The sequence below is a fragment of the Sinocyclocheilus anshuiensis genome, unplaced genomic scaffold (genome assembly GCF_001515605.1).
Source record: "Sinocyclocheilus anshuiensis isolate Anshui unplaced genomic scaffold, SAMN03320099.WGS_v1.1 scaffold1149, whole genome shotgun sequence".
In the NCBI taxonomy this organism is placed as follows: domain Eukaryota; kingdom Metazoa; phylum Chordata; class Actinopteri; order Cypriniformes; family Cyprinidae; genus Sinocyclocheilus; species Sinocyclocheilus anshuiensis.
Window position 1 is genome coordinate 565807 of NW_015555317.1, and position 13584 is coordinate 579390.

Sequence of the window (13584 nt, forward strand, 5' to 3'; positions counted from 1 at the left end):
TGCAGTCTTTAGCCTCCTTGTTAGTGCGTCCGCCTCCCATGCCGGAGACCCGGGTTTGAGACCCACTCGGAGCGAGAACGAGGTGTGGCAGTGAGGACCCGGGAGAGAGGGGTTACACACAATGTAGGCGATAGGGAACAATTCAGTCAGTGTAAATATGCTTTCGATTGGGGCAAATGAGGTCTGGTTTCGCGCTGTCACGCGAACTGCAGCAGTGCGCACAGTCTGATCCGGACTTTGGTTCTGGTCCAGAAATGCGATCGCACGGAGTGATTCATATGCGTGAGTCAACATATATTAAACACTTTTAAAACTACACAGCCTCAGCATGATTATGATCACTATTTTGTTTTACTAAGAGTTTCATATTGAATCTAACATAAGGGGGAAATCTATTAGACTGTGGCTGTCAAATGCGGCTTTACCGAGCTCATCGGCTCTGGCCCGAGCAGATATAAACAAAACGCTATTGGCTATTTTAAAAAGGGGGCAGGGCTGCTCGATATGTCCCGCCCTGTCTTCCTGTTTCAGTTGAAATTACGTCACCACTTAGAATAACGCTGCGTGTTTCAAGGCACTTCAGGGGAACTTTAAGTCTCCATTCTTTGTAATTGCATGAACAAATGTGACCAGTACACTTCTCTTGAATTTCACCTTTTGTGTTCAATGGAGGAAAGAAAGTCATATGGGTTTGCAGTGAAATGAAGGTGACTAAATTAAAATAGAAGTTCATTTCGGGGTGTACTATTCCTTTTCGAGAGGAATGGAAATGCAAAAAAAGGTTTTCATTTACCCATGAAAGAAAAGTGCTCTCATTCTTATATAGATTTTCTCGTGCTTTAATTATTTCACTGTGGTAAGCATATCATGCAATTATATGTCTTCTAAAGGCATTAGTTTTTCAACTCACAAAATTAATCTAAAAAGAGTAATTTTCTGGTATTCAAGTGTAGAAATTTTTATTTAATAAAAAGCCATTGTAAGAGTTGTAATTACATCACTGTAATTACAGTAATGTAATTCAAAGAGCCTAGACAAATGCAAATGTTATCCCTGCTGTTATCGTTTCTTTAGCAGCATCATTTTCATAGTTTGCTTAGTGAATGTTCTCACACGTCTTCATACTTTCTCATCAGGTGTTCCCTCTGGACCAAGAAACGTCATCTCTATTGTGAACAAGACCTCCGTGACTCTGGAGTGGCACTCTCCGCGTGAGACGGGCGGCCGTGATGATGTTGTGTACAATATTATTTGTAAGAAATGCCAGGCGGACCGTCGTTCCTGCTCCCATTGCGACGATAATGTGGAATTTCAGCCCCAGCAGCTGGGACTGACCGAATCCAGAGTCTTCATCAGTAACCTGCTGGCACACACTCTCTACACCTTTGAGATCCAGGCGGTCAACGGCGTCACCAACAAGAGCCCGTATCCTGCCCAACATGTCTCCATAGACATCACAACCAACCAGGCTGGTGAGTGATTACGTAAGGGATAATGTACATCCAGCCGGTTGTTATCTCAGAATAAACCCGACAGGGTGATCAGGGCCCTGGATCTTGTATCAGCCTGAAGGGGTTTATTCTGAGATAACAACCGGCTAGATGTACATTATCCCGCTTATTACACAGCTACTTGCCACATAAGTAAATAATTAGAAGCAAAATATTGATTTGAGTTTAAATATTTGAACGCAAAGCTTCCGTGAAGACAGCAGTTGCGAGCAAGCGGCAATTCAAACTAGACGGACATTTAAGGGAAAAGGTGCAGTGAAACCACTTATTACACAACATTTCACCACAAAAATAATTAAGGCAATAAAAGAATTAAGAAGAAAATGTTTTAAAACCTTACCAGTTTGTTAGTTCTCTTATAATCCATTACAGCGTACAAAACAATTGTAGCAAAATGGCAGCAGCTGCATTTGTATGAAACGAGAGCGAGTCCGCGATACCAGGATGACATAATTAAATAGTTGTACACCATTTTGAATCGAGTTTTAATATTTTATTAGCTAAACAAACGCAAAGCTTCCACCAAGAAAAAATAGTTCAAGCAAGAGTACAGCGCCGACTGCTGTTACCCGGATGAGCCTGTGTTATTAGCTTTTACCGGTTGTTATCGAGGGATAACATACCTCAGAATGTCGCGACTGACCGATCAGAATCAAGTATTCCACAGAGTCATGTAATAATTTATGATAAGATTCTGCTTGATTAAGCAAGCTTATGCAATCAATACAGTCCACAGCAACAGAATAACACTGCTGATGATGAACCAGTTTAGACCAGTTTACATTCCACGTTTTACAACGATCAATGCTGATGTGTTATTAGTACAAGCTAGTTAAGATGGTTATGTTGGAGATGCAAGGTCTTGACTGGTTCAGTATTTTTATTGGTTTAACTGGTCTTAATCATTTTTCAATTATTATAGCAATATAATAATCTTTAGTAATAGTATATATTGATAGTATATAATAATATATTAATCTTTCGATTACTAGTACAAGTACAAAAACATTTTTAAGCAAAGACATTCAGAATATTTATTTTGGTATTAGTTTTGAACTAATGTGATATGCTGTACCAGTTTTTTTTCTTTAAATCTTTCTCTTTTTTTATTTTAAACCAATACTATTGTGCCAATAGATTGTTTTTCCCCTTTTTATGTTCTGACACATACTCATACTTATATACTGTACGGTTTGACCAGTTAGGTTTCTACTTTCATTATATTTTCATTACCTTCACCAATCTAGTTTTTCGTTTCATTCACATTAAAAAGGCTCCAAGTGGTCGTTTGGCCTCACTAGTGCTGATGGGAGGATATTAAGAGTGAAGTGTTCAGTTTCAACATTTAGAGCTGCTCGCTGGACTGTGCAGGAAGTCAGAATAGAAAACATCACCTAGTTTGACCTGCGCTAAAAGATATGCATCCTCATCATTTCCTTGAGAGCTCCTCTTTCAGTTTTTGAGGGCAGCCCATCTTTCTCCACCTCCTTCACTTCCCGTCATCTCAATTTCCTGCTTTCACTGAAAAGCTCTACAGAAGCATCACAGCAGTTGGTATGTTAAAAGTTTGTGCGGATCTCGCCAGGACGCATTCGTCTGGTTCGACGCTTTCATCTATATCAGTGGGACCAGTATGAAAAACAGCCTTGATCGTGTCACTGTTCCTTAATACAGTCAGCTCTGAAATGAGGGCACCCAAAACTGTAGCGCCAAGAGTTTAGCGGCTTCCATCGCGGCCCCCTCCCAGATCAAAGTTAACGCTTGTGGATAATTTAGTGTGTGGGGGAGATTTCCATCCTTAAACTGTGGAAACATTCAGTCCCAGCTATGAGAACAATTTAAGTTTCAATGTAGGGCAGCATTTCGTTCCCTTTGTTCGTTTGGTTCTTACAGAACACAAGTGAAAATTTAACTAGACTTTTCACTAGAGTGGTACTCACTCATGCTGAAGCACTTCCTTTGTGGTTGCTAAAGTTTTCTGAGTGGTTTTAGCACATTCAAGTCAAAAGAGCCTACCCAAATATAATATTCTAATCTCTAGCTATTATTCAGGTCCATCTGATTGCTTAAAGCACAACTCTCCTCAACAAATCACACAATTTGAGGTTCATGTGTGGAACTTGAGTATTTGATACTTTGTTTTATGTTTGATCAAAACATAAAACACTTCGCTCTTCTTTGAAATAGAAAAGATATATTTATTTTTCTTTCTTTCTTTCTTTCTTTCTTTCTTTCTTTCTTTCTTTCTTTCTTTCTTTCTTTTTCTTTCCCCTCTTCATTCAATGAAAGTCAGTGTTTTCGAAATGTCTCTTTTCTGATATTTTGAAGAAGATATTTCTTCAGAATATCTTCTTTTTGGGTGAACGACCTCTTCAAACTATACTTTCAATGGAAAGTGATATAGGACAAGAAACTTTTTTTTTCTTTTATCAAAATCATATTTAAGTATTTTATATAGTATATAAAAAGTATCTTTGTCTTCGGTTAGGTTTATAAAGTATTAAAATTAGGCTTTTTTATTATTAATGAAAAATGACAATTTAAGAGTTTAAGATATAAAAACTAGAGATGCGCCAATACTGAATTTCTCTGCCGATATTATTCAGAATGATATCTGCCGATACCGATAGTTGGATTTTCTTAAGGAAAAAAATCTCTATCACATTTAAAAGCATCAAAATGGCATTCATTGTTTGAATTTCCTGATAGAATGTACAGAATTTGAAAGCTGCGACTTTAATAAACAAATGAATAAACATATTTAGGAAGGATATTGTTGTAGCATGTGTTAAAAACAAAGTGTCTCCCTCTGTCTCTTGAGGAAAAGGAGAAGAGCGAATGTGTTTGGGTTTGTTTGGATGTGTGAAGACTCCGTAGAGTCAGAAACAGTCGGTTAGAAGCCAAATGCAGTACAAACCTGCCAGCAGCGATATCTTAACATAGCTCTTCTGTTCTGTTGCTCTCTGTAGATTAGAAGCTTCGTTTTGGATTTGAGGCTGATTTTTGCTCTTATGTTTTAAAGTAGTGTCAGATATCTAAGATTCAGCTGCCTGAAAATAACAGGATGTGGAATATTGTTGGTGTTTGTAATATTTTTGTTTACCTCCCTTGATACTTCATGGTTTAAAGGCATGCCGATGATGAAGGGGTTCATCAAGGGACCTGCTGTTGGTTTGTTGATCAGTTAAAGCATTTAAATAAGGTCTGAGATTTGTTTTTGTCTTTTGTAATGATATAGGAAATCTTGGTGGGGGGGATTGTGGGAAATTAATATTACAAGAATAATTCTAATTCTGGCATCTCTTAAGGCCTGTTCACACCAAGAATGGTAACTGTAAAGATAACTACAATGATAACTATAATAGCATCAATATCAATGGACAATAACTTCTGTTTATTATAATCATGCATTGCAGTTATGCCATATGCCGCTTTAAATGCTCAAGCTTTTCTAAGTCAGTTGGATTCTGATGGGAAAAAACTGGATGATCGTTTTAAATTTGATTCCAACAATATCATTTCTCTGTGTCGTTATCGTTATTGGTACAGTTGGTTATTGTTATTTATATTGTTATTGCCCTTGGTTGTAACAACCCTTATCTCACTCACTTTGTACCAAACCTGTTTGATTTTATTTCCTCTGTGGACTATTTTCATCCTCTTTTCCTGAAGCTTTCTGAAAAAAATACTCAAAACACCATAAACGTATCATAAAAGTGGTTCATATGATTTGTGCACTATATTCCACATCTTCTGAAGCCATTCAGTATCTTTGTGTTAAGAATTCAGCCCTCAATTCCAGTCATTATTTACAAAAAAATATTATTATTCACCCTAGATGTAGCAAAGTTTGTTTTGTGAATGAATCAGATCAGTTCAGTGATTAATTCAATGTCTGAAGGATTTGTGCATGAATCAGACTGATTTGAGAACATTATCAGTAAATAAATGTACATTTCTGAATTTTCCTCACATTTCCTCATTTGGCTTTAAACAATACGGTTCATGAATCATGTGGATCACATTTAAGGTCTATTTTGTGTTGTTTTAGTGTCCATTCAGTGTAATTCCATGGAAAAAAGCAACCAGCACAGTCTTTTGTGCTCTACAGAAGAAAGTAATACAGACATTTGGAACAGGATGACAGTGAGTAAATGATGAAAGATTTTTTTGTTTTCTTCAATGTGAGGTGTTGTTCTTGGCTGTTGCCTTTTGAAGCGGGTTCTTCAGTACTCAGTGTCTCTTTTTCACTTTGTTTTGCAAAGGGAAACTATAACTGTTTCCTCTTATACTGTGATTAGTCCTGTCTCGATCACCTGATAGTTTGCTTGTTTTGATCCAGGCTAATTGGAGTTAATTGGCGTAATTGGTGCTCCGGTGTGATGCTTGTTTCCAGCTGAACTGAGCCGTTGAGCAGCAGTTCAGACATGACTGCACACGATCTGCAGCAGAGTGTCGTGTAATCGCTCCTCTCGTGACACTGGGAGTCAGAGCAAACAAACAAAGAGATCGTAACACGGAATCAGACACCTGCCGAGTTTTCCTCCTTCTCCTAAATGTACAAGAGCAGAACGACGAGGTAAATAGAACTGATTAACAGGCGGCTCTATTGGCCGCCGCTGGGCATGTATGCGTGACAGTTAAATGGTGCTCTTGACAGATAGATGCTTAATCAGTAGTTATCATTTTGGAGACCGTAATGTGTCTTTTGCCATTAATGGGCCCTTCCCGTGCGGAGGGGTATCGGAGGTAAGCTGTGATTGTGTTCTTGTACCTGAATGTAATGCCCAGTGGGGGTAGAAAGAGACTTAATGCATCAGGGGAAGTAATGCATATGCTCAGTCCTGCGGAGGTTAGGAGACTAAAGGTTTTCAAAATAGGCTTAATTAATTAAAGCTCAATCAGGATTTAATTTCATCCTTGAAAGCTGGCTGAAAGAGGTTTTCAGTAGAGCCGGTTTGAAAATGTACAGTTCAGTGATTTTGTAGAGCAGCTCTGTATCTCAGCTGGATTTCAGGGACTGTTTGGGGGAAACAGTAAGATTTTGGTGAAGAGAATCTGTTCAAAATTTGTAGAACAAAGAGTAAGTTGTGTGAAGTGTGTGATCTCCTTGGCTTTTGTGGAATTACAAAAAAATAATGACTGTTTTCAAACAGGTTTCTCAAACACATCATCTATTGATTGCTGTGTTCATACTTTACCGCCAATGGGACATAATACAGTTAAAGAGACTAATATTTTATTGTCTTTAATATTTTAAGCTATTTGTTTGTTTTAAAAAAATTTAAATTAAAATGTAAACATGTATTTTTTTAATTAAAGGTAAACAAATGTGTCTTGCATGTTCATTTAGCTTTATAACGTATTGACATTTTATATTTTATAAAAAGTTAAAAAGAACAGCATTTATTCAAAATAGAAATATTTCATAATATACACTACTGTTCAAAAGTTTGGGTTGGTACATTTTTTTTTTCCATTTTTTTTTTTTTTGATTTTGAAAGAAATTAATATTTTTATTCAGCAGGGATGTGTTAAATTAATAAAAAGCAATAGTAAATTCTTATATCGTTGGAAAAGATTTCTATTTCAAATATATACTGTTCTTTTTAACTTTATATTCATTAAAAAAATCCTGAAAAAAGTATCACAGTTTCCAAAAAAAGCAGCACAACTGTTTCCAACACTGATAATAAAGCAGCATATTAGAAAGATTTCTGAATGATCATGTGACACTGAAGACTGGAGAAATGTCTGGAGTAATTGCTGATGAAAATTCCTTTGCATCTCAGGAATTAATTAAATTTTAAAGTATATTATAATAGAAAACATTTAATTATTACAATTAAATTGTAATAATATCTCACAATATTACTGTTTTATTATAAATGCAAATGCATGTATTTTTATTATAAATACTGTATTAAAAATAAATGCAGACTTGGTCTGTTTAAAAAACAAAAACTAGCTGATAAATGATAAAGCTAGGATTAGCTAATGGTTCATCAACAAGAAAAAAAAACAGGCTGATATTTCCCCACAAAGCGATTGAGATGAAAAATGTCACCGGGGTCGTGATGGCGACTGTGGTTATTTTCAGCGTAACAGGTCAAGTGCTGAACTGGGCTCTTTATTCACCCAGAGGCGCCTTGTGTTTCTTTATGGGTTCAGTGGTTTGGAGAAGAAAACACCCAGCGAGTGTTTGGCATTTACAGACTGCATTTGGTGCTATTGGTCTGGGCACATACAGCAGGACAGGTGGGGTGGGAGTAGGAGCTGACCTTTCAAATGCATGGAGGGTGTAGTTATTGCACATTATATATATAGTCTGTAGGTTTGCTATTTGTCAACTTTTCAAAGCTTGTGTGCAACACAAAAGCACAACGTCCTTGTTTCCACATCTAAAGTGAAGAAACGCGTCCTCATAGTGTCCACAAAACTCGCGAATGACTGCTGGGAACATCGGTAAAGACCCAGCTGCCTGGGCACCATCTTATCTTGCAGTCTGTCCATTCATCTTAATATTACATTTCATGCGTATTTGGAGTCAGTGTCAATTAGAAATAATTGCTAAGGACATATGACAGGCTATTCAATGTGTATCACAGTATGTAGAGTATCTCATTTCCTGCACGAAGAGATAAACTGGTGAATTAATCGGGTTGTGAAAGTGGTTTTTAAAAATATATGGTACACTGCGGGATTGTTACTGCAGTTATGGATTTTTTTAATCTATAAATCACGGCTGTTGAAAAGAGATTTTTTTTTTTTCTCCAAACTGTTCTCATCTGAGAGTGACTTGAGTGTTGACAATTATATATACATATAAATAAAGTCTGTGTGTGCGTGTGCATGTATGTATGTATGTATGTATGTGCTGCTTTATTATTTAAATATTATTTTTTATTATTATTTAAATATTGTTATTTTCTATAATCTAATTTATATTTAAATAATTGTATTTAATACTATTGTTACTTTTTTAAATATTATATTTTAATATAAAATGTTTCATTGTAATAATTTTTAATCATAAAAAAAATATATATATATATTTAGTTTAACTTTTGGATCCCACTTTATTTTATTATGGTATGTAATTTGTGTTTTTATTTTAGTCCAAAGCTAATATAATATATAGTATAGTATAAAATAAAATAAAACAAAATAAACACATACTTCTTGTGTTAGGAAGAGAGGAATAGAAAGACAAACATCGTTTGCAAAGACTACAGGATATAAAACCCGTGACCGCCAGCCCCGCGGCTCTGAAGGGTTATTAAACTCACAGACTGGCATCTGGACTGTGTGTCTGGTGATTCCCTCATCGATATGGCTGATTTAAAAGTTTATTCGAAACCCGTCCCCAACTGGACACAAAACTGGATGAAGGGCACACTGTTCCTATAGTTTGAGTGCTCAGTTCTAGATTAAAAAATGGTAATTCTGTAGATAAATCATCTACTCAACCTCATGTCACTCCAAACAATGGAAGCAAGTGGTGACCAGTGGCTTTGAAGCTGAAAAAGAACAAGAAAGTGCCATAAAAGTAGTTGTGCATTATGTTCCAAAGCTGCTGAAGCTATACAATATTTAATACTAAAATTTAGGTCACTGTTCAATTAAATTTTTGTCTTTCTCCTAGAAACTTACTATTGAGCTTTTCTGAACTTTGTCTTATAGGATTATAGAGAACATTGAGTACAGGATCCACTGTGAAACTAAAAGGAACTTTCATATTTTGTGTATGTTATGCTTTGAGTTAAAATGTACCTTATTAATTTCCCATAAACCTGAGAAAACTTTAATGCTTTTAGATTACCGTGTTCTCTCTCTGTCTAATTTGGTTGTTTCCCTAAACTCTGTAAAACGTAATGATTAATTTCAGTCATTGTCTCCTGTCTGCCAGCCCTCCAGGGTCAGAGGAACGCTAAACGTCCATTTAGAGATGCGAGCATGTCTGTACATCTCTCCAGCACTCTGTGAAAACAGGACATTTGATAATGTTTGTGCTGAAAGAGCGTGAGAGTGTTTGTTGTTTTCAAGCACTAGCCATTTGGAGACTTAAAGCTGCTTTCCAGCCTCCTGTACTGTAGGTTTTATTTGGAGCAAGTGCAACCGTTTTGTAAAGTAACACCTACTTTTTAACAACGCCCAATCAGTTCCTGATGGATAAAATGGAAACCTGAGGTCCGTTTGTCTCATTTAATGTCCTGTTTCAGATAAATGTGCAATATTTCTCGATTTTAAAAGGGTATATGTCGAACATCACCTGATTATTACATAGTAGCGATATATATGGACTTTTAAGATAATCAGTTAAACTAGCTAGCTGTTTTTATTTATTTATTTCGAAATAACATCTTTTTCTCTGCTTTGGGAAACCGGATTGTCAGCAGTCATTTCATCTGATGGCTTGTTCCTCCCAACTTTATAAGTAATTCCATTTCAGACACTTTTTTCATAACTGCTGTACTTTATCCCCATGATGCACCAAACAGGAAGCCGAAGGTTATCAGCAATGTTTCATCTTTATTTTTATTTTTTTTGTCTTTGTTGTTTTTTGGCACTCCCAACACTTGTATGAATCCATTTACCATGTGGTGGATTCTGGGAATGGTTGAACATACATGCGTGTTATTTATTTATGTATTTGTCCCTTTCTTTCTTTCTTTCTTTCTTTCTTTCTTTCTTTTTCTTATATATATGTCACCTTTATGTATGTGTGTGTGTTTACATAATTGTAGGCATTTCATTCAGTACAATGGTATATATCGAAGTGTTGCGGTATTGCAATCTGCACCATGGTACTACTACGGTACTTTTCTATAAGGGTACTCTCTTTTAATCTCTCGTTCAAAGCACAAACCACAATCGCTCCGTCGAGACCAAGCTCATAGACCAGTGGTTACAAAACCAATTACCAGCAAACACTGTTCCCATGAGCCACTACAGTAAACTCTGGAGAAGAACAGAACATAAACCAGCTGGAGAAGATGAGAGTTTTGAATCCATTCATATAAACAAGAGACATTCACACAGGAGATCAATAAATCTCCGATCAAGTGCGGAGGAAATTAATTTTGAAAGTTGCTCTGTGCTGTGATTGCTATAAGACTCACTTTATTTAATAGTAACGGCAGTGCAGCCATAAACAGAAACAGATCCTCTATATTTGATTTGCATCAACTAACCACAGCAGACATGCTGTAAACATCATCACCAAAATGCAGAACAAACCGCTGACACTGTTTTTGGTTAATATTATTCTTTATTAGATTTATGTTTGTTGAATATGATATTGTGTTGGCAGAGGGCAAGGATCTGAGGTATACAAAATGAGTATGCTTGAGGAGAGAAAGAGTGAGACAGAAAAGTGTGGGGTGAGTTCTATTCAGCAGTCACTCAGGCAGGTTTTATGGGTCTAGTACATACTATCAGTGTCTGGATGACAGTCACACCCTATCAATCTCTTCAAGACTCTCTCGCTCTTTCTCTCTGTGTGTGTGTGTGTGTGTGTGTGTGTGTGTGTGTGACGAGACCCGGTTAACAGAATACGGAAGTCTGTTGCGCATAAACCCTATTGATCTCCATTTTGATTAAATGATATTGATACTTATCGATCTATGCTGTTTTCATTTGATGCATGAAAAAAAAACTTCTAAGCATTATTTGTAGCGTGCTTCACCTCTAATAAATCACAGTAAGCTTTGTGCTTTGTTACTTTTGATATGAAACAAACTTGAAATCCTCAATTTTAAATTCTCAAATTTCTAAATTTTCTCCTCAATTTTATTATGAAATTCAAATAATACATACAGTTTTGGTGCTCTTTAATGTGGCATGACAGATAGCTATAGTCGCCTCAGTTTAAGCAGCACGTAAACTGATCATCTCTTCCTCTTTGCTACAAGTTACAACACAAAAAGAACATGAATGAACAACAGAAGGAATGTTGAAAGATACACTACCAAAATATATAATGTCTGCAATCACTCAGTGATTCAGCAGTGAAAAGAGGTCAATAAAACAGCTTGTAAACAATGCCGCGTAATATTACTTCTACCTCAGAAAAGCAGTTTAATTAATGTCATATATTAATATTATAGTAATGTACCAACTGACAGAGTTTACTGTATAGTAGAGGTGCACCTATACTGAATTTCGCTGCCAATACCGATAGCCGATTATCCAGAATATCTGCAGATACCGATGCCGTTACTGACAGTTTGATTTTCTTAAGGAAAAAAAATCTCATTTAACCAATGCTGTAAACTAAACAGGGAACCCTCTCATTTGGTACATGACTATAATATTAAAGGTTAAAATGAACAGCAGAGCTATTATATTCAACTGCTATTTGTTAACAGATATCATAATTACACACAAATAAATATTGAAATGTCTGTATACAACTCAGTTGCACATAACATGGTCTTCTTAAATACCTGTCTTCATGCCAGATTTATTCTAACATACGTATATAATTATAAGTTGTCACAATAATTTTGACAGCCCTAAATTCAATACGAGATTTTATTTTCTGCCGCTTTTTGGTTGACAGGATATAATCGGCCACTGGTCATGAAAAAAATTGCTTTTAACGGCCGATACTGATTACTGGCCGATACATCGGTGCATCTCTGGTTTACAGCATTATTTTTTTTCCTTAAAGATTTTAATTAAAGAAATTAAATCATGATGTTTGTGTCATTACTAGTAAATGTGGCATTTTGTTCCCTTAGTGAAAGAGCAGAGACCCGTGGAGAGTGGTGTGGTAGTTGTCTGGCGCAAGAAAATGTTGTTTAGAATTCATTTATTTATTTATTTATTTGATAAAATATGATAACATAAGATTTATATTAATATATATATATATATATAAATATGTATGTGGAATGGTAAATAACTGCTGTGTGTGTGTATTTATAAGGAAGGAGATTGGAGCTTCTGCTGTTCCTTAGAAAAGAAAATTAAAAATTGATCACAAAGTTCTCTCTCTCTCACCCCCACACACACACACAGTGAGGCTGGTAATCTCAGTTTTGCTACACAATGTGTGGAATGGTAAATAACTGCTTGCGTGCATGCGTGCGTGCGTGCGCGCGTTTAGGAGGTGGATCCTCTCCCAACATGGAGATACAAAAATTGCAGAAAAGCAATTTCAACTCTCTCAGCCTCTCTGCAGCTGTGTGTGTGTGAGTGCACACTGACAATAATTGCTAATGTAGAGCAAAGACAGGCAACAGAGCATGAGCGAGAGAGAAAGACTCAAAGGCTGTGGTTCAGAGCAGGGTGACACTTTGCTTGAGTTACCATTTTTAAAAGCATCAGATGGAAGTCTGGATGAAGTGTACAGACAGTCTGAGAATGCTGGAGAAGATATTATATCAATAGCCTGTGAGCATCTGTCTTGAATGTTCATATAAGGGTGTCTTATTCACAATTTTATATAGATTAAGTATATTTCTTTATATTTTAAAAGTATTGTAATTTGAGTATTTTAAAATATTTATTATATATTATTATTCATATTATGTATTATATTTTTCATTTAATTGTATAATATGTCATATTTATTTTATTTATTTCTTTTTACTTTTTTAATATTCTGATTGTTTGCAATTATTTTTTTATTTACATTTATAATGGTGAGGACTGTAATCTAAATTCATTTTGATTAATATTACCACTGTTATTCAGCTTAGTAGTCGGTCATTATAGGTTTCTAATGATGGATTTATAAAACTTTTGTTTTAAGAATCTTGATTTTAACAATCTTAATTTGTTTGTTTCCCTTGAGAGAGAGAGAGAAAGTAATAGGAAATAATTTGTCTGCTTTTGGTGTGTGTGTGTTCGTGTGCGTGTGTGTGTGTGTGTGTGTGTGTGTGATGTTTAGCAGGTGCGAATGTGTATCTGTGTGTGTAGTCGCTTGTGAGACATCCGTATGCTCACTTCAGTCTATTCACCCGTGAAAACAGGCTGTGTGTGATGTTACATCAGCTGAGTGTAGAGTTGTACCACTTTGACGAAGCAAAGGAGAACAGGAAGCAATGAGGGAGGGGGAGAGAGA

The 13584-nt window shown here is 35.9% G+C and overlaps 1 protein-coding gene across 1 annotated transcript in view; it reads left to right on the forward strand.

Moving 5' to 3' along the window:
* Positions 1-13584, forward strand: part of LOC107671589 (ephrin type-B receptor 1) — a 248840-nt gene that overhangs the window by 184072 nt on the left and 51184 nt on the right. Inside the window, exon 5 of the mRNA XM_016464503.1 lies at positions 1137-1472. Coding sequence (XP_016319989.1) covers positions 1137-1472 — 336 coding nt within the window. The remainder of the gene's footprint in view (positions 1-1136; positions 1473-13584) is intronic.